The sequence below is a fragment of the Kwoniella europaea genome, chromosome 2 (genome assembly GCF_036810445.1).
Source record: "Kwoniella europaea PYCC6329 chromosome 2, complete sequence".
NCBI classification, from domain to species: domain Eukaryota; kingdom Fungi; phylum Basidiomycota; class Tremellomycetes; order Tremellales; family Cryptococcaceae; genus Kwoniella; species Kwoniella europaea.
Genome location: NC_089488.1, coordinates 2,836,316 through 2,861,109, shown reverse-complemented (window position 1 = coordinate 2,861,109; position 24,794 = coordinate 2,836,316). Strand labels below are relative to the sequence as shown.

General features: G+C 43.9%; 10 protein-coding genes across 10 annotated transcripts; 6 read left to right on the top strand and 4 right to left on the bottom strand.

The window, feature by feature from the left end:
* Window positions 1-757: 757 nt before the first annotated feature.
* Window positions 758-2,112, top strand: V865_007422 (uncharacterized protein; the record flags this gene model as incomplete). Its single annotated transcript, XM_066231169.1, has 7 exons — window positions 758-820; window positions 878-944; window positions 1,014-1,079; window positions 1,146-1,183; window positions 1,236-1,496; window positions 1,628-1,847; window positions 1,958-2,112. The coding sequence occupies 7 exons, from the start codon at window positions 758-760 to the stop codon at window positions 2,110-2,112; spliced, it is 870 nt and encodes a 289-aa protein (XP_066087266.1).
* A 256-nt stretch (window positions 2,113-2,368) lies between these two features.
* Window positions 2,369-7,235, bottom strand: V865_007421 (uncharacterized protein; the record flags this gene model as incomplete). Its single annotated transcript, XM_066231168.1, has 27 exons — window positions 2,369-2,887; window positions 2,958-2,978; window positions 3,042-3,184; window positions 3,241-3,306; window positions 3,374-3,519; window positions 3,574-3,615; window positions 3,677-3,709; window positions 3,764-4,034; window positions 4,107-4,221; window positions 4,278-4,312; window positions 4,367-4,396; window positions 4,530-4,602; window positions 4,659-4,793; window positions 4,848-4,897; window positions 4,949-5,073; window positions 5,141-5,154; window positions 5,218-5,262; window positions 5,317-5,389; window positions 5,448-5,516; window positions 5,578-5,608; window positions 5,656-5,773; window positions 5,840-5,918; window positions 5,974-6,390; window positions 6,448-6,549; window positions 6,610-6,653; window positions 6,821-6,842; window positions 6,901-7,235. 27 exons carry the CDS (start codon window positions 7,233-7,235, stop codon window positions 2,369-2,371), a joined length of 3,153 nt encoding a protein of 1,050 aa, XP_066087265.1.
* Window positions 7,236-8,006: 771 nt separating this feature from the next.
* V865_007420 (uncharacterized protein) lies at window positions 8,007-10,275 on the top strand (the record flags this gene model as incomplete). Its single annotated transcript, XM_066231167.1, has 8 exons — window positions 8,007-8,549; window positions 8,634-8,977; window positions 9,067-9,148; window positions 9,221-9,351; window positions 9,485-9,657; window positions 9,753-9,886; window positions 9,957-10,095; window positions 10,166-10,275. 8 exons carry the CDS (start codon window positions 8,007-8,009, stop codon window positions 10,273-10,275), a joined length of 1,656 nt encoding a protein of 551 aa, XP_066087264.1.
* Window positions 10,276-10,685: 410 nt separating this feature from the next.
* On the bottom strand, window positions 10,686-11,683 carry V865_007419 (uncharacterized protein; the record flags this gene model as incomplete). The annotated part of the gene is made up of 4 exons (XM_066231166.1): window positions 10,686-10,828; window positions 10,946-11,042; window positions 11,106-11,193; window positions 11,262-11,683. 4 exons carry the CDS (start codon window positions 11,681-11,683, stop codon window positions 10,686-10,688), a joined length of 750 nt encoding a protein of 249 aa, XP_066087263.1.
* Window positions 11,684-11,956: 273 nt separating this feature from the next.
* V865_007418 (uncharacterized protein) lies at window positions 11,957-13,595 on the top strand (the record flags this gene model as incomplete). The annotated part of the gene is made up of 3 exons (XM_066231165.1): window positions 11,957-12,580; window positions 12,713-13,387; window positions 13,464-13,595. 3 exons carry the CDS (start codon window positions 11,957-11,959, stop codon window positions 13,593-13,595), a joined length of 1,431 nt encoding a protein of 476 aa, XP_066087262.1.
* Window positions 13,596-13,923: 328 nt separating this feature from the next.
* Window positions 13,924-14,842, bottom strand: V865_007417 (uncharacterized protein; the record flags this gene model as incomplete). The annotated part of the gene is made up of 3 exons (XM_066231164.1): window positions 13,924-14,378; window positions 14,435-14,506; window positions 14,623-14,842. The coding sequence occupies 3 exons, from the start codon at window positions 14,840-14,842 to the stop codon at window positions 13,924-13,926; spliced, it is 747 nt and encodes a 248-aa protein (XP_066087261.1).
* Window positions 14,843-15,498: 656 nt separating this feature from the next.
* On the top strand, window positions 15,499-17,280 carry V865_007416 (uncharacterized protein; the record flags this gene model as incomplete). Its single annotated transcript, XM_066231163.1, has 4 exons — window positions 15,499-15,621; window positions 15,684-15,750; window positions 15,827-16,977; window positions 17,083-17,280. 4 exons carry the CDS (start codon window positions 15,499-15,501, stop codon window positions 17,278-17,280), a joined length of 1,539 nt encoding a protein of 512 aa, XP_066087260.1.
* A 346-nt stretch (window positions 17,281-17,626) lies between these two features.
* V865_007415 (uncharacterized protein) lies at window positions 17,627-19,758 on the bottom strand (the record flags this gene model as incomplete). The annotated part of the gene is made up of 9 exons (XM_066231162.1): window positions 17,627-17,861; window positions 17,932-18,018; window positions 18,076-18,308; window positions 18,429-18,569; window positions 18,664-18,983; window positions 19,041-19,172; window positions 19,230-19,256; window positions 19,316-19,357; window positions 19,425-19,758. 9 exons carry the CDS (start codon window positions 19,756-19,758, stop codon window positions 17,627-17,629), a joined length of 1,551 nt encoding a protein of 516 aa, XP_066087259.1.
* A 576-nt stretch (window positions 19,759-20,334) lies between these two features.
* Window positions 20,335-22,177, top strand: V865_007414 (uncharacterized protein; the record flags this gene model as incomplete). Its single annotated transcript, XM_066231161.1, has 8 exons — window positions 20,335-20,659; window positions 20,727-20,767; window positions 20,828-20,973; window positions 21,046-21,136; window positions 21,206-21,507; window positions 21,594-21,774; window positions 21,870-22,040; window positions 22,097-22,177. 8 exons carry the CDS (start codon window positions 20,335-20,337, stop codon window positions 22,175-22,177), a joined length of 1,338 nt encoding a protein of 445 aa, XP_066087258.1.
* A 328-nt stretch (window positions 22,178-22,505) lies between these two features.
* V865_007413 (uncharacterized protein) lies at window positions 22,506-24,510 on the top strand (the record flags this gene model as incomplete). The annotated part of the gene is made up of 7 exons (XM_066231160.1): window positions 22,506-22,630; window positions 22,696-22,791; window positions 22,985-23,243; window positions 23,323-23,735; window positions 23,890-24,254; window positions 24,338-24,411; window positions 24,484-24,510. The coding sequence occupies 7 exons, from the start codon at window positions 22,506-22,508 to the stop codon at window positions 24,508-24,510; spliced, it is 1,359 nt and encodes a 452-aa protein (XP_066087257.1).
* Window positions 24,511-24,794: the final 284 nt, after the last annotated feature.

The window sequence follows — 24,794 nt, the reverse complement described above, 5'->3', positions numbered from 1 at the left end:
ATTCAGAGAAGATATGAAATGTAGGCATCAACTGAAGATGGTTCACGTCTCTTTGAAGGACTTCCATGTGCATGTTATGAATAGCGGTCTGAGTGGCAAGAATGAGAATCGTTTGACCTCCTTTTCCGAGAGGTTCATCGAATCCGACCTCGAGGGAACACCCTTTGTTCGGCGGCACCTTTCCGAGAAGGCCCAAGTAGAGTGCTCGATCGACACGTTGTTAGCAATTTGGAAGCTGTAAGAATATTGCCAATCACCCAACTCACTCTTTTTACTGATCTTTGAGCACAGTCATACTCTCGACTCGTCATACTGCCTTCCTTCTGTCTTGCATAATACCCAAGGTCACTCTGAAATGTCTTCAGAGCTATATCTATGTTTGTTGTGTCGTTAGATGCCACATAAGTAGGCTAGGCATAGATTAGATAGTTACAATGGGAATCGGGTACGACCGAAATTCCTCCGATGAGCTATGACACGTTACGACCACAATCTTGAGATCCTTTCTTTCTCGTTTCCGACTTACCTTCGTCTTCATAAAGAACTTCGAATAATCTGTCGTAGCATACACTCAACATTCCTAGAAGAGTTGCAGATATAGGATCGAGAGATATACTCGTATGGCCATTAGTACCTCGATACATCCCCAGGTCATTCAAGCTGGTCCGTCGTCTTTTCCCGCTCTCACCTCGTAGAGACCCAAGATCCTCGATCGAGGATATAGATCCCACTCCCACCTAGAGCGACCACCGTGAAGATGGTCAAATACTCTTATACCCACCTTGACGAGTTCTTCGTACTTTCACAATGGGAAGAAGATGTAAGTCTCATTCCACCTCTACTAAGTTAACTGCAGCTGACGATATTCCGATCGTAGGTCCAAGGTCCATTTGGTCTATCACCCCCTCCCGGAGATTGGGAGTCTTTCAAAGCTAAAATTAAGAGTGAGCGAATATATCACCATAACAGAGATATGTAGCTATACTCACCTGACGTCATATATGTGAACTCAGCTCTCAATGATGCTTGTCCTCCCGGAGAAAGGGTGAAAGTGATATATGCAGCTCGTCATGGACAAGGTAAGTTGCTTCGACTCCATATATCTATAGCATATCATACTGAACTCATTCACGTCGCTCGTATAGCCGAACATAACGTGATAGCAGACAAGTACGGCGAAGTTGTGAGTGTCCTCATCCTCACAGACGTGTACGGGCTGACTCAAATTAAAAAAGGGTCAAATGCAACATCCAATCTTAGATCCCGATCTGACCTCTCTCGGACGTTCGCAAGCCTACCAAACTCGCCTGGCGCTCCAACGGGAAGTAGGAAGAGGGATGCCTTTACCTGAGAAATGGTTTGTCAGTCCTCTGAAACGAGCGGGAGAAACATGTGGGATAGAATGGGGTTGGTTGTTCCATGATGAGTATGACAGGGATGGACTAAAGGCTTGGAAAGGTGGGAAAGGACATGGAGTCGATGCAACAGTAATTGAGGTGAGTGAAGTGTGCTCAATAATCAATGTAATATTCGCTTCAATATCATAGCAAATCTAATCATCTTCCGTTACCCGATCCTCTACGTCCCGTCTTCGAATGTACATTGACTGAGACTGGTGATATTGCAGAATATACGAGAACATCTTCACGTCCATCAATGCGATGCCCGATGTCCCATTTCAACCCTCAAGACGCAATTCACCTCATTCAACTATCCAGAAGGTATGAGCGATGAAGACGAAATTTGGAAGCCCGTCGAAGTGAGGGGTAGAGAGACGGAAGATGAGCTGGTAGCTAGACGTGGAGAAGGGATTAGGGAGGTACTGGAAAGGAGTCAGAACAATACATGTGAGCTCGACCATCCATTCATTTTCTCGTCTGTCGTTTGCTATACCACCAAATGACGATCACCGTTAGAGTGGAATGAATGGTACTGATCATGTCTCGTCGATAATCAGATATCAGCATCACATCCCATTCAGGCGCTCTGAGAGGTATCTACAAATCGTTGAATGTAGTTCCCAGGAAAATCATAGTAGGTGAGATGAACGTATTGGTGATTAGGGTAAAACAGGTTCCGGAATCAAATTCATCGCTTAATCCTGGACATTGAGACATCGCAGTTCAACTCGATTCGTTCTCATACTGTTGTATATCACGTTTCATTCTCTCAGCATAGTCAAATCCTATAATGTAGTATACACTCATAATGCATGTAAATAATGATAATATAATGACATCTATTGAACAACGTATCTACTATACAACATATGATGACATAACTTGACATGATGATGAAACTGACCGATATTACTTTGACTTCGTTCTTCATGGCATTCTTCTGTAACGCGCATCACTGACCCTCACTCTTACTTCATCTTGGCCTTTGATACCTTTTCGAAAACAAACATGACTCTTCCTGTTCCACCATTCTCTGCAATTTTCTTCAAATCGTGTTTCTTCTTCCTACCCATACCCAAGGGGTCTTCATATTCCTCTGAAGAATCTTTCTTCAATCTAGGTCTGTTCTTGTTGTCGGATTTCTTACGCTTACTAGGTACAGATGTCGATCCTTCTGAGTCTGAAACGTCCCCACCCTCCTCCTCCTCTTCTTCTTCAGAAGCCGAATCCAAGACTTTATCCGGTGTTTCTTCATCGTTATCCTCATCGCTGTCAACGATCCTTCTTTTCTTCCTATTTGTCTTCTTGCTATCGCCCTCTTCAGCAGAAGCAGCATTGAGCAAGGCACTCTCATCTGAGTCCCGAGATTCATAAAGCATATTATAGAGTGTGACATCGATGATATTTCGGAAAGAATGATGATCGTAAGTATCGTAATGTGTCCATTTTTTCAATGCTCGTAATTTCTGTTGTTGTTCGGCAGCAGTCTAGCATAATTATCACAAGGTCATCAGAATCTACTTCCACGACACAAGTTAGACATCGAGTGAAACCTACCTTTCGAAGCAGTTTAGCACTCTGAAAAGTAGAAACAAGCGTCAAATTTGTTCAATGATCATGATTCGAACCAATATAGCTCACTGGTTTCGGATCGTACTGAGCTGCATTGACAAATCTGGCCTTCTCTTCCTCCCCATCATCGTCCTCCGCAACCGTGCTGGTCTCTTCACTGGTCGTTTCCGCGATTTTACCGCTGACCGTGCAATCGCAGCCAAGTAGATCATCTAGTAAGTTATGTCAGCTGTCAGCGCGCTAGAGGGAGACGCCTAATTTAGCTCACGAGTCTGACATCCATCAGTCTTCAGATGCATAGTGAAGATATCCCTCAACTCGGCGTGGGAGAATGCTGCACTCTCAGAATTAGCGTGACGATTAGACAGAATATAAGTAATTACCAATGACGGCGAGCTCACAATCTTTGCTTTCTTTTCCAGCTTCGCCTTGTTCCATCATTTGATCTGAAAGACCCATTTTGGTGATTTGTCTTTGGTATATCTTCTCGTCGATAGCATTGGTGGTAAGTAATCGATAGATGTAAACGGGTCGCTTTTGACCATCACTATCGGCTGTGGTGAGCCTCAGGCTGCGGACGCAGATTAATCATTAAGCTCACCGATGAATCCTTGCCATTGCTTGAAGATCGGTTGAAGGGTTCCTGTAACAATGTGTCAGCATATTGACAACCATGTCATGTGACATTTGACGAAGCAGCTCACCAGTCACTATCGAAGAGGAATAATCTCGATCCTCTGCACCATACGTACACATCAGCTTGCTGTTAATTCATAAACAACTGAACTTACCCAATCAAGTTAAGCCCCACTCCACCCGCCTTAGCACTAAGTAAAAATACGAAGCTATCCTCTCTTCTCACATCTCGGTTGAAAGAATCGACTAATTCCTGTCGTTGCTTTTGAGGGGTGCTTCCATCCAATCGAAGATACGGATATTTTCGGATTTTGCACATATCTTGTATGAGGTTCAGAGTAGCTGTCCAATTCGAAACGACTACTACCTTTTCAGTTGTTTCCTGATGGATTGAGTGAAGCATTTTGTCGAGAACGAGCATTTTACCTATATGAGGCAAGTCAAAGGTCAGATTTCTTGATTGATCTGGCTGCCCCGACCACATATATCTGGACATACCGCTTGTTGTAACATCGTTGACATTGATGTCAAGAGGTATCGCAGATTTAGCTTCGCTAAGTGCAGAACCGATATCGTCGGACATGGAACCTTCATTGTCCTTCTTTCGCAACAACTGAATTTATGTACGTTAGCTTTGTTACTCTATGCGATATTCTAAGGATAGCTTACCATCGGCGAATTAGAAATCTTTCGCATCATGTCGACTGTTCATTGATCAGCTGTATCTTTGCTGACGTGCAGCTGTGCACATGACTCACTCAGAGCTAAAGACTGCGTGCCAGCTCCTCCTCTGATGAAGCCACCAATGATTGATGGATTGAGCAGTCGAGCCAGCACCGATAGTTGGAGTAGCGATGGCGCAACGAAAAGCACATATTCATCTGTAGAACGTCAGCAACGCTTCGTTTATGTCATACTCACTTTTGGGAGGTAAGAAATTCTCCATAACATCCGCTGTTCTACGCAATACGAACTCTTTAGAGAGTTTGTGTAGCTAGTACAAGTGACGGTCCTCAGCGCCGTTAAGTTCACAAGACGCAGATTACTTACCTCACTCGCTCTTTCCTCACCCAGCTCGACGACTTTGGGACTAGCTCCGACCGCTCGACCTGCCATGATAGGCTTTTCATATTGTTTGTTGAAAGCGTTGTATCTTCCCAACATCCCAGGGCAGGTGAAGTCAACCTTCAGGGACGTCAGCTCTTCCCATGTAATAGATCCGGAGATAAAAGAGCTTACCATGGCCCAGTACTCGGCAAGATCGTTTTGAATGGGCGTGCCGGACAAAACTACCGTAGCGTTAGCTTCCTCTGATCCGACCAGGACCCTTTCGCACTCACTGATTCGACGTTGACAGCTCAAAGCATCGAACATCTTTTTCGTCTTGTTGTCTTTCGACTTCAATCGCTGACCTTCATCGCATACGATAAGACCTATAGGAGGTTGGCATGAAGCCAGCTCTTTGCTACAAACCAGGAGATTCAATCAGCCAATCAGCCTCCCAAGAAGTCATACGCGTTCTGAAAGCTTACATCTCTTTTCGCAGCTATAAGTAGAACACAATTGATCAGCTTTGGTGACCCGGAGAACAAGGAATAGGCTGACTTACTCTTTCATAGCCGATAATCAGGACCTGCATATTCTTGTTGTTGATCTGGCGTTCCCATCCCATCAATACATCGCACATCACACTTCAATAATGACTCACAAAGCTTGAGACCCGATAATTAGTACCATCAGCTACTAAGACGTTGATTCTCTTGTCAGTTTTGGCGGAAGTCCTAAAATGAAGACCTGTCAGCGACTACAATCAAAGTGTGGAGTAGGAGAGGTACTTACCACTTTTTGAATTCCTTCCTCCAATTCTCCACCAGGGTAACCGGACAAACGATCAATACTTTCTGGATGCTGTACATGATGATCAGATTGTATGACCATGGCTAGACACTGTTTGTCTGATAAAACTCACGTTTGACTCTGATTATCGAAGGGTGATTGATCTTTTCCAAGGTCAGTATTTGAGCTACTGTTGTGAGAGCTTACTCACAGAGCAATGTGTGTATCAATGCGATACTTTGAAGTGTCTTTCCTAAACCCATATCATCTGCTAGGATACATCCCTCCGCTTCCGCCGCTGTATATCCCATCACACATGAGTACATGAACTGGATGAGTCGTCCAGGATCAGCTAGCTTTCGACACAGATATATGCCTAGTTGATCAATACTCGCCTGTACACCTTCTTTTTGATGTTTCCTCAGCAGAGAGCCCAGAATAGGATCCACTACGACATCCACCACGTCCAAGTCACTGAACAACGAGGATTAGCTGGATGTCATACAAGTGTAATAATCGCACAACTCACGGATTTTTTTGCCTCAATATCTTCACCAGCTTTTCTGGTGGTCTAGGCATCACCACTGCACCTTCAGCATTGGGGTTAAACAACGCTCCTCCCCATTCCATCCTCTCTTTACTACTCCTCTCTCCTAAAACAATTCTGTTCCCCTTCGGCTTGATGACGGACGGACCATAGAATGATTTGGCTGCAATAGGTTTTGAGATTGGCATCTCAGGTTTCTGGGAAAGAGGTATACCTGGCGGAGCTGCTGTAAGACCACCTGAAGCGGTCCTCCCTGGAATGTACCCAGCTACGGGTTTAGCAGCGTGTGTTTGAGTTGGAGCTTTGAATGGTTTGGCAAAGGTGGTAGCACGATATGCGGTCGGACCGAGGATAGATGATGCTTTGGGTCGATTGAGGATAGTAGTCCCCGCTTTGAATCTGTTTACGATGTCAGCTGAATTATAGAGAAGGTATACAACGAGAACTGGTGTTCACTCTTGCTCGGATACCTCCCTGTCGACAAGTACATCGAATCCACCGATCCTTAATTCTTGATCTGCACAAACGTCTCTTTCCCCTTTACCAGTTACACCTTTGCTGCAAACTATATGTCAGCAAGTGTTGATGACTCAATTTCGTCAATCCAAGATAACTCACTAGTTTCCATCTTCGTCAATCATCGTAATCTTATTACCTTCGACCTTGATGAATGCATCTCCGTCCCATGTCTCTGCAATCGTATCCATCGTCATGAGCACTCATGTCCAGTCTGTTGGGTCGCTAACACTGAACTCACTATGCTATAGGGATTTATGCGCAGAGCTATCGTCAGCATAGACCACATGCCAATCACTTATGGATGGCTTACCTTCTTTTGCTGTGGCTTTCTCCTATGATTCCTCTGTCAACTATATGATGCACTGGGGATCGACCATGAAGCTGGCTTACCATTGTACCGCAAAAAATTCAGCGTATTTACCCGGAGTCACCACCTGGTAGACGTTCCTCCCACTGACCCCTACTGACATTTCCACTCTAGGGGAATCTACAGCTCTACTCTTCCCTTTGCTTGAGCTCCTACTCGGACCTACTTGAGGAGTGAGTGGTATAGGTTGAGGAGTGGCTATTGAGCCTACCCCGACCACCTCCTCATCATCATCGTCAGAAGCTGAATCTGATCCTTCAGAACAAGAATCGGGTATACGATCCGCTTGGGTAGGGATGGAATCTATGATTGCTCCTAGACCCCTTTTGGGTTTTGATCCTGACGGAGAGTAGGTCATCTTGGATCTTCCTCCTCCTGCCTGGGTGATGAGAGAAGTAGAATAGAGTGAGTGATTGACGAGAGAAGAGAAGGAAGAGGAAGCATAAATGAACGGTGGCAACATTAACTCACTTTCCGCGCCTGTCTTTTTCCACAGTACGCGTCGATATTACGTCAACCGGGAAAGCATTATAGGCGGCCTTGACCGCAATTTCCTTCAGATATCAGACTTCAGGACATGTGATTCAGTTTTCCTGGAAAACCAGGCGATATCCGCATTTTCAGGGCGAGTTAGTACCTTGATGATATAATTCCCGATGATGCAAAGGATGTCGATCGATCGACGGTCATGAGATATCAACTTACAGCTGTAGCAAGTGATAGAACATTAGGCGATGGGGATGGGAATGGACGATGACGAGTAGATGCGTAGATGCGTAGACGGTGTCCGAAGCCCGAACACCTCAAGAAAGTGGAATTGGTCTGATCTTTTCTCAATTCTCAACTTATAACTGTCTATCAGACTTTAGAATTCATCGTTTAAGCTCTTGGTTTATTTGTTGAATAGGAATTACATTTCTCAAGCAATCCCATTGAATTTCTACATATAAATATCAGGCGGAATTGCAATACCCAAACATCCTCGACACAGACTCTCCAACAAGTCTTGTTTTCTGTTGGGTATATATCTCTTCACTCGGTACGAATACCTGCAATAGATCAAATAGACAATAGACGTTCTTATCAGCTACTTGACCAGGACCATCAAGAGATCAGTAACCAACTCGAGATGTCATCTGCATCATCTTCTTCATCGACCTCCGAAGCATCCACTCTGGCATTGTTGACCCCTCCGGATTCCTCGCCCGGTTCGCCTATCAAGATTCAATCAGAGTACGGATCGCCTTTTACCTCTACCCCAATCTCTCGAACACGTTCACCAGCACCTACCAAGCCCTCCACCTATACCGACTCCCTTCTTACCCTAACGGACAATGTGACTTCCTCAATTGCATCTTCGATCTATTCTATCGGTGGTGGACCGTTGATATCTGTAGCGAAATTTGTGATATTGCAAATGATGAGTTCTCAGATATCTTATGGGAAATTAACTATCATCACTCCTCAAGGTGAATCACATACTTTCCCTTCAGCAGAGAACCGCAAAAACGAAGGAGAAGAAGAAGTGGTAGAAGGACAAAAGACAGAAGTCACGATCAAAGTGTTGAAAGATAGTTTCTGGTTGAGATTGGTAGCTCAGGGCGATTTGGGTTTTTCAGAATCATATATGATGGGTGAATGTGAGGTGGATGATCTGGTAGGGGTCTTCAAGGTGAGTACGAGTAACTCTCGAATAAAATTTGTGATCATGGCTTTAAAGCTTATACCACTTGTGTCATTCGTTATGAATGAATAGATATTCATCAAATCTTCACCTTCCTCATCATCAACCAACATCGCTGGTGTCCGCACTATCCCATCTAGGATCTTCTCCTTGATCACCTCTTTGACCAATTCCCGATTCGCCAATACCATAACCAACTCGATCTGCAATATCTCAGCGCACTACGATCTGTCTAATGGGATGTTCAGCTCGTTCTTGAGTAAAGATATGACTTATTCATGTGCTATCTATCCCGATTTAGATAAAGATCTATATGACGGTACAGAGTCGAAAAGAAGACAAGGGAAGATCGTAGATGTTTATGATAATGATAAAAGGGAAGATGAGTTGGAAGAAGCGCAATTGGCTAAACTCAGGTAAATATCTATATCAATTCCCACTTCACCTAAGCTTGATATTAAATCTCGGAGGTGAGAAGCAAGCTGATCGATTTGCGGGGATCTAGACATATAATCAAAAAAGCAGATATCAGACCTGGACATCGAGTTTTGGAAATCGGCTCAGGATGGGGAAGTATGGCCATCGAGGTGAGTTACTCAGCTTTTCAGCATAAAAGCGAATTCTGAGCACATCGTTGACATGTTGGTTTGAACTTGTAGGCTGTGAGACAGACCAATTGTACTGTCGATACCATTACACTATCGTCGCAGCAGAAGGCTCTCGCAGAAGATAGGATTAAAGCTGCTGGTTTGGCAGGTAGGATAAGGGTCTGGTTGATGGATTACAGAAAGTGAGTGATAGGTTCTTCACTATGAGAGCTTTCCATCCTGAAGACCGTTCTGGGGGTTGGCAAATCAGATGAGATTTCAAACAGATGAACGGGTTGGTAGGTCAGAAGCTGATCATAATCATTATGCTCAAAGACTACCAGAATCTTGGAAAGGTACCTTCGATCGAGTCGTCTCCATTGAAATGTTAGAAGCCGTAGGAAAAGAATTCATACCTGGTTATTTTGGAGTTTTAAACGAAATGTTGAATGAAAGAGGTGTAGCGTGCATTCAAGTGATCACCATACCTGAATCAAGGTTTGAGAAATGTAAGTGGGGAGCATGCCGTTCAAATCCGATTTTCTGATTGTATCAGTCTGTGATTCTTGAGCTGATCAAGGGCTGTTTGTACTCGTACTTGTAGATCAACAAGAAGTTGATTTTATCAGAAAATGGATTTTCCCAGGTGGTTTCTTACCTACCGTAACGTACACTTTAGACTCGGCTACTCAGGGTTCAAAGAATAGATTGGTACTTGATAGTATATCTAACATAGGGGTGAGTACCAACGGTGATCATTTGGTGTTTTCTTTGAATTTTTCGCTAATATGGTTCCTATTTCGTTTAGCCACATTACGCTAGGACATTGAGAGAATGGAGACATCGATTCATAGCTAATTTCAATGATTCTGTCATTCCCGCGTTGTTGGATGAACATCCAGAGATGGATCAGGAGGATATTCAGGTATTTAAGAGGAAATGGATATGTAAGTGGTCTCGAAATCGGGGCGGAGAGAAAACTTGATAGCTGATGAGATTGTAATCATGCGTGTGTAGATTATTTTGCATATTGTGAAATTGGATTTTCAGAACGTGTTTTAGGTGATCATATCTTTACGTTTGTTAGGGAAGGATACTCGGATTACGGATGTTCAATTTATCAGTAAAAAACTATCGGAATTTATCTGCTTTGGGCTTTGCTTGGGGAAATATTAGTATAACGGACTGTTGTAGGTTCTATGGAGATGGAAGATGGTGAAATTGGGTATACGGGAAGGGTTATTCAGTACTTGAGTGCCTTCCATCTGAGTCTAGTGTGGTGCAGAAAGAATGAAAAGAAGATGCAAAATGTCGTTATACTTGCTATTGGGGGTCTCGAGGAGGTCAGGTAGTCATGAAACATTTGATTATCATTACAACCATTATACAAGTCAAACACAAGATAAGTTCTGTATCAAGGCAGAGTATATTTAGCAAGTATCCTTCTGAATCCGAACATGAAATGACAGCAGACTTACACAGAACAATCACGCCAATACAATATAATTGGGTTATTTCTCCTGGTCTTTGCCTTCTATTATCTTCTTCTGAATACACTTTTCTTTGCTTGTTTTCGATCAGCCAACAAACCCGATTCTTCCAAATGCATTCTAGCTAATTTGAGGTGGTAGGGTTGTAAAGGTCCCGTGGGATGTGCTGAATGGGGTTGAAGATCTTTGGCTATGATTGATGGTAAGCTATATAGCCGATGAGAACAAGTATATGCGTCGATATGCGTCGCAAGTATGGTATGTCTATATTACGGAGGGACAAGGGACATGGAATTGATAAACGTACCCATTTCAATCACATCAGCTATGAATATCTTGGCCATACCTGCTACTACCATTGATATCTGGGGTGAAGCATGTTGATCGTATAATTCTCTGTTGAGCTGTAAACAATTGATACCAAGTTCAACTCCCATCCTTGAGATTAATGAAACGAGATGACTCACCCTCTTGATTGCATTCTTATTCAAAGCGACAGTTGAGAACGTATCGAATCGTTTGGCCTGTTCTACATCCATCTGATCACGCAGAAGGCTAATAACAAATCATTATGATTTCAGTATGTAGTACTCCGGATGACCTGTTGCTGGAGATACACTTACAATGTTTCTGCTCTCCTTTTCTTCCCTTTCATATCAATCTCCTTTTCTCTCTCCCTCTCCTTCTGCCTCTCCAATTTCAATTTCAACCCTTCCGAAATATCTTTATCCGCCCTTTTGGATGTTCTCGGTACCTCCTGACCCCCTTCATTTTCACCTTCACCTTCTTGTTCCTGATCCTGTTCACCTTCCTGTTCCTGCTCGTGATCTTGCTCGTGATCGTCCTCTTCGTCCTCCTCATCATACTCCTCATTCAACCTTCTCCTAGCCCTCGGTACAGCTATCAGATCATTCTCATCCACATCGTCATCTTCGTCCAACAGTACTCTGTCCAAGCGACGTTTCTTGCCTGTTCGTTTCGGCGAGGAGGCTGCTGATGGGGAGGGAGATGCTCGGGCTGAAGAAGGGAGCGCTAAGTGTGACATGACAGAATACGCCTCATGGATGGGTGTGATAAAGATAGCAAAGAGAGATAAATAGGAGATGGGCTAAGTTATTCATATCGGTGTGATGAGAGAGACGGAGACGGAATCAAATTTGGGTGGTTGGTCTCGTACAAGATCAAGCTTAAATCTGGTTGCGACAAAAAGAGCAGTGAGTGAGAGATGGAGGTAGATTCTGTTGACTTAATTTTCTTATGCATTCACATGATCCCACCTGTCGACAGTAGAATCACCCTGAGAGTGTCTTCAGCCAAAATGAGAGGTCTCGCCGCTATTGGACCAGTGCGAAGCGCACTATCGGCCAAATACATACCCCTCTCTCGGCCATACCTCCACACCCGACAACTATCTTCATTCCCATCTTCCAGCTCAAGCAGTCGTATACAGCACGGCTATTCAACGCCTACTCCAGCAGGCCTCAGACTCTCGTCTAGACCGACGATATCATCTCTTCTTCCCCTCCAATCCCAGCGTATATCCATTCCCTCATCCATACGATCATTCTCAATCCTCCCATCCTCGCTCAACCCGTCTTTACCAGAAGTGATAGAAGAAACTCACGCAATCTCAACGACCGATGAAGCCCTCACTCCAGTTTCTACAATATTCGACCCCATCATAGACCCATTATCGAGCTTCCTATTGGAAATCAATCATCCGTTCGGATATGGCGTATCCATCATATGTATCACTCTACTAGTCCGAACGATATTCACCTTACCTGTCTCTCTATGGCAAAGGAAACGAGCGTTAAAGACGAAGCAAATAGTGGAACCTGAATTGAAAATCATCAATGAGACATTGGCAAAGTCCATAGCAAGGGATTATAGGAAGGCGGGGAAGGGGTATAAAGAGTATTTGTTGGAAGTGAGGAGGCAGGTGAGTGGAACTTTTCATACATCAAGTCTTTCTGTCATCTCATACCCTTTCAACTGTCATGTCCTTCGCAACATGTTTCATTCATCATAGACTGATACTGATCTTACCTTCACCACAAACTCACTGTGATAGGTCGCAAAAGCCCAATCTGCATTACACAGAAAACATTCCACCCATCCATTCATAACCACCTGGGCCCCTCTCCTAATGCACATACCAATATTCGTCACTCTCTCACTGACTATACGACGTACATTGGAAATCGCAAACTCACCATTCTCCAACGAGAGTTTCCTATGGTTAGACCAGCTAGGCGAAGTCGATCCATATGGTGTTCTTCCAATTGTCGGATCATGTCTGGCATTTGGTAATGCCGAATTAATAGGGACCAGGAGAAGTCAGCAATCTGTAAAGACAGATCAGGTCGATATTGATAAAATAAGAGATCAAGTGAATAAAGAAGATATATTACCTACTCCGCAACCTAGACACCAATTTCAACAAGATGGTCCAAAACCTTTGCCATCAGGTTTATTCTCGCACAAACAGAATCTTACCGCCCATAGCCATTCGCATAAATCCATTCCTACTTCAAACAGATCGCGTGGATTGTCTACCTCCTCATCAGCCAGTCTAGCTCAGCGATCGCAACAACCCAAAGGAAACCCTCTAGTAGACGTACCTCAGGGGGACGTACCGGTACCTTTCTCACCGGCAAGACAACAGGAAATAAGAAGGAATTTCTTAGCTGGAGTATTGAGGTTTAGTGCAGTAGGGTTCGGTCTGATAGCTAGTCAGATGCCTGCTGTGAGTAACGAGCTTCTGTACCTTGTAGATGTCTGTATCAAGAGATAAGACTGACAGGTGGTTTCTTCGATATCAGGGAGTAACGCTCTACTGGGTCACTTCGATAGCATTTTCATTGGCTCAGAATCTAGTACTCAGCTGGTGGCCCCAGTATAAAGCTCAACGAGAGAAGGCGAAATTGTTGGCGGAAATGGCAGCAGAGAAATAGGTCGTACGACATCCACACTTTACAGAGAAGAAAAATACTGTATTCCGAGATGAGAGGTCGAGAGCGAGAACGATAACATTTAAAGTTGCTCTACGCAGGAAACTCGGATAGACACGTATAGATAGTAAATGCCAACTTCACAGCTCATAAATCATGATGTATTGTACCGGATGTATTTCTAGTTTGCCTCGATCAATGTATTTCATATCATACATAACAATTCACCTCTTCACACTACGATATATGTCATTTATACTAAAGTTCTACCTTGTAGTAGTAAAAATCATCGCTACATTAAACCCTGATCTTCTAGTTTGTATACTACTTACTACTTCTCATCATCCTTCATCAGATCACTCTTCTCTTTATGTCCCCTCCATTTTGGTAAACCATCTTTCACATCTACACACCTCCTTTCGTAGAAGATATGGCAATCAGCTTTCAGCTCCGAAGGGAAACCTTGAACTTTCCTCGCTCCTTTACCTGAATCACCTTCCTCACCGTGATTGCCATCTTTGTTCTGCTCTTTACTTTGTTTAACCTCTTTGTGAGTTCGTGTCCATTCAAAGGCAGGTGGGAAAGCCATGATCATGTTTCTACCTTCGTCCATCAATGGTGAACCACACGCCCTACATGATATCTTTCGTGGTAGGGGTGTGGGAGTAGATGATAATGGATGAACTTCTCCGTGAGCAGATAAGAACCCAATCCATTTGGGATCGGCATCGGAGTCGAGTCGGACGTTCTTCTTGTGGAATATACATGAATGTTGATATGGTGCGCCTACGATACCCAATAAGCATTTTCATACGATGTACGAGGGTAGTTGATGGACTCACCATGTAATCGTTGACAGTCTTCACAATGACAGATCTTTGATCCAGCCGGATCATCATTGTACACAAAAGCGACTGTTATCCCCAGATCACAGCCCATCAGCTTTGGCTCACGATACCTTCGCCTGAACTCTCACACGTATCGCCCTCACCTCACCTCGCTTCCCTTGTTAGTATTGGTTGTAACATACCCTTTCCACACCAGCAACTCTCTCTCCATTTCGTCTCCCAACCATCTTTATCCGCTCCCACACTGAATGGAGGCTCTTTCAACCAATCATCATCTTCGTGCTTCTCTTGGTCTTTCTCGTCTGACTCGTTCGCTTTGGTAGATGCCTTGGAATGATCGTGGTCCGATCGGATTCGCTTGGTAGCTGGTCGGACTGTCTCTGGTAGGTCTTCTGAGGCCATCGTAGATATTGAGAATTGAGGTATGTCCTTTTTCAAAGTAGTTGATGTGATGATCCTGTAGTCGATCTATTCTATATCTTGTATGTATATGTAACGTCTATTTGAGTTTCACTCCTCTTGGATTTCAATCGATCGAAGATACATCTGTTAAATCTTGACGTCAATCCCAACAGATCGATCTCAAGTTACGAAATGCTGGAATCGAGCTACGGGGTCTCCACATCAACCACATGTGTTCCACATGGCAAGTACAGGTCTGTTGCGTCATGATGGAGAACGACCTTTTTCTGTTGCTTCCGGCAGGGTGCGTAATCCCCCTTTTCACGCTAAATCAACGGGACCTGTGTTAGATCACATGTACTCGTATTTCGTATCTGTATCATCTTTGACTTTGGGGCACAGTGGATCAGCGCCCGCCCATGCCCATTCCCGCCGGCATCAGATTATAGGCGAGGAGTCATGTTCGTTCATGTTCATGCCAAGGACTTTCCGGACCGGCAGAAGGGCCAAATGATTATCTATAAGAGTATGAGCTGTCAAGCGACATCGCGCCATCCGCTTCCCCTGCATCGATGGCGAGATCATCCTATTGACATTTTTATTTGAATACCGACTGCAATATGTTTCGAAGGCTTATAACACTTTCATCGATTGTAATGTCATTCTCGTCCTTGGTCACTGCTCAAGCGACGTCGACCGCTCCTGTGCCCACCGGTGTACCGATTCAAGGAGACTATGATGGGCCGCTGAGACCCAGGGTACATTATTCACCTCCTAAAGTAAGTCAAATTGACGTCGTAGTCGATGACTTGGGGATATATGCTGATCTTGCCGTTTATAGGGATTCATGAACGATCCTAATGGTTTGTTCAAGGATGTCAATGGGACATGGCATTTGTATTACCAATGTGAGTGTCGCGGTACTGCCACTTGTTACTGAATGTATGAACCTATCCTTGAGCTCATGCACCTTTTGTACATCAGATAATCCCACAGACGTCGTAGCAGGAAATCAACACTGGGGTCACGCTACCTCCCCGGACCTATATACCTGGACGAACCAACCCATCGCCCTATTCCCACCCAATTCCACTTCTGGCGTATTCTCAGGATCTATCGTCATCGATCCAGAGAACACTTCGGGTTTTTTCCCAAATACAACAAGTGGAGTAGTCGCCATCTATACCTTGAACACTCCCGAAAAACAAGTTCAAGAAATTGCTTATTCATTCGATGATGGACATACATTCACTCCTTACTCTGGTAATCCCGTACTAGATGTCGGTTCCAATCAATTTAGAGATCCAAAGGTCATTCGATATGGTGATAAATGGGTGATGGTCATTGCCTTTGCATCAGAATACGTTATTGGGATATATACCTCTCCCGATCTCAAGAACTGGACTCATGCGTCAAACATTTCGCACATCGGTTTTTTGGGAGTACAATACGAATGTCCGAATTTGGTACAATTGCCCATTCGCGATGGTAGTAACAGTACCACCACGGAGAAAGGATGGGTCCTAACTATATCTATCAATCCCGGTGCACCCTTAGGAGGATCTATAACCCAGTATTTCCCTGGAGAATTTGATGGAACTCATTTTGTACCTCATGATGGAGCGACTAGACTCAGTAATTTCGGTAAAGACGATTATGCTGGACAATTCTTCTATAATGAGAGTGTATCAATTGGATGGGCAAGTAATTGGGAATATACAAATTTAGTACCTACCGCAAACGAAGGGTGGAGATCATCTATGACTTTACCCCGAGAGAATTATCTGATAGATACTGGTGTGAGAGGCTGGGAGTTGGTTCAGGAGATATATGATATACAACCTATCTTATCCGACCAACTGTCATCATCGGACAACCTGGTTAATACTACTTCCCAAGTTGACTTTGGTAATTCGACATCAGTCTACTTCGATATGAACATTACCTTCCCTGCCGATGTCACTTTCTCTACTTACGCTTCTATCAACTTCATTTTCTCCACTCAATCTTCCAATGAACAATTCAAGGGAGGATATATCTTAACTGGTTCGACTCCTTATACGATTTGGGTAGATAGAGGTAACACAAATGGTTTTGATCATCCTCTTTTCACAGATAAGTTCTCGGCAAGTCAGGTGAGTATATTTTCCTCTGCGCTGAACCATACGATATAAGGCATGGTGGTGGTTTGGCCAGTCCACCATTGACTTGATTATGCTGATTATGCATGTTTGAAACAGCTCAAACCCGCTGAAAGAATCCAAGGTATAATCGACCGCAGTCTTTTCGAAGTTTACGTGGATAACGGGTCAGTCGTAGGGACCGTAGATGTGTATCCTACTGAACCATTCACAAGCTTATCGATTGGGACTGGTGATCTACCAGAGGGATCGATCGTATCTTTACAGGTCTGGGGATTGAAAGATACCTGGGCGTAGTGACTTAGTGCCTTCGTAATCCAACTCATAATACAGTACCTTGATCAAGTGGACAATATCAATCGTAGTCAAAAATGAATTTCAATAATATCTGATAATCAAATTGCATTTCTAGCTACCTACTAGAGATAATCAAGCCAAAACAACGATCGGACAACGCAAGACAACCTGATACTGTACTCCGTAATTACTCGATTCACACATCTATACAATAAATCACACAGAAACGGAAACCGAAGTATATTAATCTAATTGACCATTCGAAAAGCTCTAAATAACCCTGATTCAGCTTATGAAGTGCGGTAAGACTGATCCATCTGAATGGAAAAGGAATGCCTCAACTCTTTTATAAAGTATAACGGAATTTCAAATCCTGTTTATCAGTCAAATCTTCGAATTCTCCTCCATCGGGGATCGAGGGATCGGGAGCTTGACCGGAAGCTACCATCTGATCTCTGAGCTTGTTCTGTTTAGCGTAGTAGATTCTCAATAACAAGAACAAAACCACTTGACCGGCCATACAGGCTAGACAGGTCGTGTACCCGGAAATGTACTCTGGAGTTTGACCTGATACCCATGCCCTAAAATCCCAACATCGACAAATCAGCCTCGTCCCTTCTTTCCTTCACAACTTGAAGAGAGGCAACTTACAGAGGACCGATGATGTTTCCTACGCAGTATCCGATGAATGCCATACCTACTACTACACTTCTTTTGGTGAATCCAGCTGTATTTTGACTATTACTTACATCAGCTACATAGTTCCTATTTTTGATTGGGTCACAGCCTACTTACCCTGGGATACCCATACATAAAGCCAAAGAACCGACAAAAGAAGGCATCAACAGCACACCAATGGTCTTTCCAGCTTTGTTAGACGTCGGAAGAGTGATTTGAAGGATCATTCCGATAGCTGAAGGTAGTAACCAAAGTATCATACACCAATGTCTGGCATTCTTGAATCGCATGGCGCAATATCCACAGGAAGCAATTTCGATGGTTACTGCTGCACCGTAGGCTATACCGAACTATCAAAGGGAAAATTATAATCAGCGATCGGTGTGGTGAAACAACATCAGCAACTGGTATTGGTATAGCACGAAAGAAGAGAAGAGCGAGTCAATGTATGAATCGAGACTAAGACTTACCAAAGCAGATTGTAGATCTGTCCAGCCGATAGATTTGATTACCAGACCTTTGTAGGTGGATACACCACCGTTGATAACTTCGTTCAATACACATGCCCAGAATAGAATATGTCCACTGGGATCAATACGAGGGTCCAAAGCCTAAGAGTCATACACAATCATCATTGTCAGTCTCACTCTCAACCTCCGTGTCGATAAACCACACTATCTTATGTTAGATGGGAGCTTTACTCACTTCCTTTACTTGATCCCATTTCCATTCCCTGTTCAAGATACCTGTCCTATTACTTCTAATCCTCTCTACAGCTTGTACTTTCTGGGCGTCGTTCAACCACCTGACTCTCATAGGTGACGAAGGGAAGATAGAAAATACCGCAAAACTCCAAATAATAGTCATGATACCCTCAATGATAAAGATGTATCTCCAAGAATCCAATTTTCCATCGATGAGACCCATTCCATAAGAGATCAATGCTCCGATGGCGTTTCCTAAACCATTCATAGAGTACCAGATCGCTACTCTGAATGGCTGTTCTCGTCTCGTATACCACATTCCTAAATCCACGTACAGTCAGTACAAACACCTAAGATTGGAAGGGTGGATGGACATACCGGTTACGATGATATATGCTGGAGTAAGAGCAGATTCGAATACACCTTGGAAAAATCTCACAGCGGCGATATCGGCGAATTTTTGGGTAGCAGCTGTACACATGAGGATACCGCCCCAGATGAACATGATTACTGGATTGAAGAGAAATCAGTATTGTGGAGTGGGTGGTATTGATCTATACCACTCACCACCCAGGAATCGACCAATGTGGTAACCTAGTATGAAATTTATTAGCTGGAGGTATCAGAAGGATGTCAAACGATGGATCACTCACGTTGACTCAGCCAAGCTTGAGGGTATTCGGCAACGAGGTAACCTGCGTAACGATTTCCAAAACATCAGCAAATCGGAGTTGATTCTTTTAGTAGTTATGTAGGACATACCGATATAGAATAAAGAAGTCAACAGAGAATATTCCTGTCCTACCAAACCCAAATCTTTTTTAACTCCAAAAACAGCAGCATAGGCCAAAGCTGATTTATCGATATATTGTATACAATATGAAATACACATCATAGGCATGAGGTACATATCGATTCGACGAAGTAATTTCTTATTTGACTCGTCGGTATATGTACCAATTGCATGGGAAGCCAAAAACGCATTGGCATCTTCAGTCTCTGGGATTGTACCTAAATGAGCATCGGGTCCCTGGGATTTATGGACGGGTACGACATGGACACCATCCACAGAAGATTTATCGTCGATACTTGACATTGTGATATTGTCGGGTTGATGTGATACAGTAGTTTATCTGAAGCTAGTGTAAAGAAACATAAGTCTGAGGTTGACACGCAATGTCATCTGTATATATACATTTATTAAGGATAGCATATGGTATTTCTAACAGCATGGCAAGATAACACGATAAGGATCAATATGAAGTCGCTCAACCATTCGGCCAACGAACTAAGAAAGACCCCATCCATGATTTGTCTTGTAAACAAAGTTGCGCGACAAACCTTGGCAAATCGGGAATAGTAGGGATATTCCTATTCGCTCTTGATAAGGTCTTATCTTCTTCAGTCGAATCGAATTGGCCGACTATTTCGAGGTCATCCCCGAAAACGCGTAAACCCAGTCAAATCAGTTAGCCGATCGATGCTACTCTGATACTCCATACTACAGCTACCGTTTCCCGAATGTACACTGTACTTTGCATATCGAGCACTTGTATCGCTGAATCACCTCTCTATACTCGACTCAACCACTCATTCATTGCTGGGGACCGTACCTTCATCTCTGTATCACCCACACTCGTCATTGCTTCTTCTCCTGAGGCCATCAACCACTATGAAGCTACACCTATGTGCACTATTAGCCTTACTAGGCTCAATTGCAGCTTCCCAGTCCCAAAAACCACTCGAATCCAACCCATCTCCATATGTACCCCTCCATCCAGAGCTTGAAGCCAGGTCAAGGGAGATACTGGCAAAGTACCCATTGATCGACACTCATATCGACTTACCAGCGACGATGCGAACGATCAACCGTCGACCGATGGATGCTATACCGAGATTGAACGAGTCTCATCCTGGTCATTTCGACTTACCGAGAGCGAAGGCTGGTGGATTGGGTGGAGCGTTCTTTACTGCAAACGCACCGTGTCCTGGGGCTTGTGAGTGAAGCCGGCTACTTCAGTTGCGGATTTCGAAGGTTGATATATGGATTATGAATCTAAATAGATGGGAGAGATGTTGGACCCGATTTCCTGAACCCTACCGAAGTAAGCTTTCACTGACATCTGAATACCTGATGTTGATTATGTCGGCTAACTCAAGCATAGACTGTCCAACATGTTTTAGAATCCATTGATCTAGTAAAGAATACCTTGGCGTACTATCCTACTCTGATGAAAGGTGCTCGTACCGCTCAGGATGTGAGGGATGCATTTTCGGAAGGTAGATTGGCCGTATTGATGGGCCTTGAAGGGTGAGCATGTGATACCTCTCTGTGCCCGCAGCTGTGAAGCAAATGCATGAACTAATGCGATGAGATTAACAGGACACACGGACTAGCCAACTCTCTCAGCACTTTACGGATGTACGCCGAACTGGGTGTAAGATACGTGACTCTCACCCATGTCTGTCACAGCGTAAGTTTTCTCATTCCCTACATAGATAGTAAGACAGAGACTATTCCTGACAAGATTACTCCCACTCAGTCATTCGCAAGCTCTAATGGAGGAGGTGCAGGTACATCAGGATCAACCATTCCACCTGCTCATCCGGGTAACGGTCTGACACCGTGGGGTATCGAGCTAGTCCATGAGCTCAACAGGTTGGGTGTCATGGTGGATCTCTCACACACCTCAGATAATACCGCCAGGGATGCCATCAAAGCTTCCAAGGCACCTGTTGTGTGGACTCATTCGGGTGCAAGGGCCATCAACAATCATCCTAGGAATGTCCCTGATGATATTTTGCAGATGATTGGGGATGGGCCTGATAAGAATAATGGGATCATGTGAGTGCCATATTTTATGATACAATACAATTTCTTGCGCATTATCAACGACTCATATTTTGTACGACCTACGTCGATTCTCTCAGCCTCTCGGTGCTCTTCTCAACTTTCATTGATCCGAACAACGCCACTACAGCCCGAGTTGTAGATCACATCGAACATATAGCTAAAATCGTGGGGAAGAACCATGTAGGTCTGGGAAGCGATTTCAACGGCATCAGCTTGGCTGTGGAAGGTATGGAAGATGTTAGCAAATGGCCCAACATGGTAAGTCATTTAGTACCTTCATCGTGCTCATCAGCTTAGAGATCCGAGAGAAGCGTAAACTCAAAGCACATTTTGCCTTCCTGGGTGATCCACAGATACAAGAATTACTTTCTCGAGGATGGACAGAACCTGAGATAGCTGGTATCATGGGTGGTAATCTCTTACGAGTGATGGAAGAGGTCGAAGTTGTCAAGAATGATTTATCGAATGCACCTCCTTCTCCTGAGGTTTACTACAAGAGAACGGATCTTCCAGCTCACGAATGGGTGAGTAGTCTATCATGTTTAACGTTGGAGGGATTAAGCTGATATCGGCGAAATAGGGAGGTCCCAATATGGCTTATCTCGCACCTGATGTGCAGAAGATTGTAGTTCAGCAGAAGAGACTGAGGGATGAGCTGTAGTCTCTGGTGTTTTCATATTCTGCATGCATACAGCAGTACATTCATTCAGCATCCCATGCGCTGGTTGCAAAGTGCGGAGACTAGTCCAAATCACGTGTTTGGCACGTGGGAACTTCTTCGTTCACCTCTCCCGTCCACTTCTCGCCTACAGAGAGACCTCTATCTCATCTCTCTTGACTTGCAACCTGAGATCTCAAGTATAAACTAGTCTGATTTTATATTAGCGAATCAGCAACTTAGTCCGACGATTCGAAGGAGGATTGTCCGAAGAGCTCTCGCTATATGCAGCTTGTAGAAAAGACGTAGATCTACGCTTACACTCTGCATCATGGCTCAGCCCCTGTCCTCCAGCGAGATCAACAAGCTATGTGCAAATCTAGTCTATCAAGTCGCTTATGCGTTCTACGATACACCTTATATAATTATCCTGAAGATGATGATCCATGATAATGTGTGAGCTGCGAGGAGTTCGGAAAGATGTAAAAGACCATGTAGCTGACTGAATACGAGTTTGGCAGAACGACAGAAATGGAATTAGCAAATAAGATTGGGTTGTCAAGTCCTGAGGTGAGGAAGTATATGGGTACTTTACATACGCATAGGCTGGTGCGACGGTGAGTATGCTCGTACTTCAGATGGCGTTGTAGAAAATACTGGACAAAGCTCATTCTCAAACTCGCATTTCCACCATCACCCAATACCCAATCCGACTTTATTGTCTGTACACCACGCTCCTATCCCCGATAACACACAATATATGGCCATAATAACTTCGCTCTTCGGCTTTCCATCGTATATCATTCTTAGACACGTGAACAAAGAGAAAGTACCCATACCTGAATGGCGACTAAAGCAGCTCGCTGCCCAACCTGAAAAACATCTTCAGCCCGTCAAACCCGGCCAACCTAAACCCGGCGCGATAGATAAAAATGGGAAACCTCTCATCATAGAAAGGGAAAGGACGAGAGATGTACATTATTGGTATTTGGATTATAGGGAGTTTGCGAATGTGGTAAAATATAGGTTGGCGATGATGCGGAAAGGAATCGATGATAAGATCAAGCAGGTGAGTAATCAGGATGTGCACACTAGACCCAAACCGTTGATATGGTATGATGTGTTCTGATGTCCTGTTTGTCATTTAGGAAGTAGGCCATCGAGGGTATATCTGCCCTCTAGACGGTAGGATGTACGATCCCCTAGATTTATCTAACATATTCGACCCATTTACAAATACGTTCAAATGTGAAGATTGCGGATCAGAACTTGAAGAGCATGATCCCTCCACTTCATTAGATGGCACCATCACTACCGCTCAGGATGCAATGCAGCGATTCAACATTGCTACTGCACCGATTAGAGATGCTTTAAAAGCTGTTGAAGCTCAGACAGTGCCATCTATCAACATTATAGCGTGGATAGCGCAGAATGTAAAGACTTCGGTGAAAGTTCAAGATGGAGAAAATAGGAATGGCGAAGAAGATAAGAAGTTTGAGGTTGTCATGGGTAAAGATGAGAATGAGGAGAAGGAGAAGGAGAGATTGGCACAGCAACAGAGGTGAGTGAGAGGTTTCTTAACCACTAAGATCTGCCTGTCACACATCAAGACAGTGAACCAAAATGATATCTCCATCCCACTCTTTTACCTCAACTATCCTGCACAGTACATTTGTACAGAAACGTATCACTAACTTTGTCAAATGTGATTATAGAGAACAAAACGCTTTACCTCACTGGTACACCCACTCCACTGTCACAGGCGAAAAGACGACATTGGGAATAGCCGATCAGAAACGTAAACAAATACTGGAAGAGAGGAGTCGAGGATTGGGTAATGAGAAGGAAATTGAAGATGAAAGTCTGAAAGCTCATTATGAGATTTTGGATGATGATGGCGGCGGGGAAGAAGGAGAATTTGAGGAAACTCCCATGCCTGCGGCTGTGGACGAAAAGGAGGTTCCTATACCGATAGTCAGGGTGGAAAATGGTATTATTGATATAGATGATGACGGTGATGAGGAGGGGATGAACGATGTTACGCCTAATGGAGGAGAGGACGGAGGGAAGATGGTTACCGGTAAGTCTCACTTCCATCCATTGCGTGCATCTCTTTTGGGCGTTGGCTTATGATGCTAATGAATGACGTTGCGCCTGTTTCAGTCAACGGAGTGCCCAAACGGCTTGAAGATGTTACGGATGATGATCATGAATTGATGACAACTGAAGAATACGAGGTAAGCGTTTCTTCCAACTGGTCTAAACTTGATATGTGGAATGGGTGATATACTGATGGTATCGTTCGCTAGGCATTTGCTCAAGCTATGTATGGATAGACAAGGGGAGGAGGAAAACCACAGACCTGACCTCAGATTGTGTTCCGTCCACCACCATCCTGTTTCGAAACAAAATCAAAACAATCCTCTCAATACAGAAAGAATATATCTTTGTAAACTTGTTGTAATTGTATCAAAGATTTATCAATCATCCGCATACATGCATATATACATCAATCATCAGCATTACGAGTGACGTTCTAAAATCTTTTGGGTAAAGTGATTTAAGCGGTACTTTTTGCGTAGAGAACAACAGTACGCGGTGAACAAAGGCATGATCAACG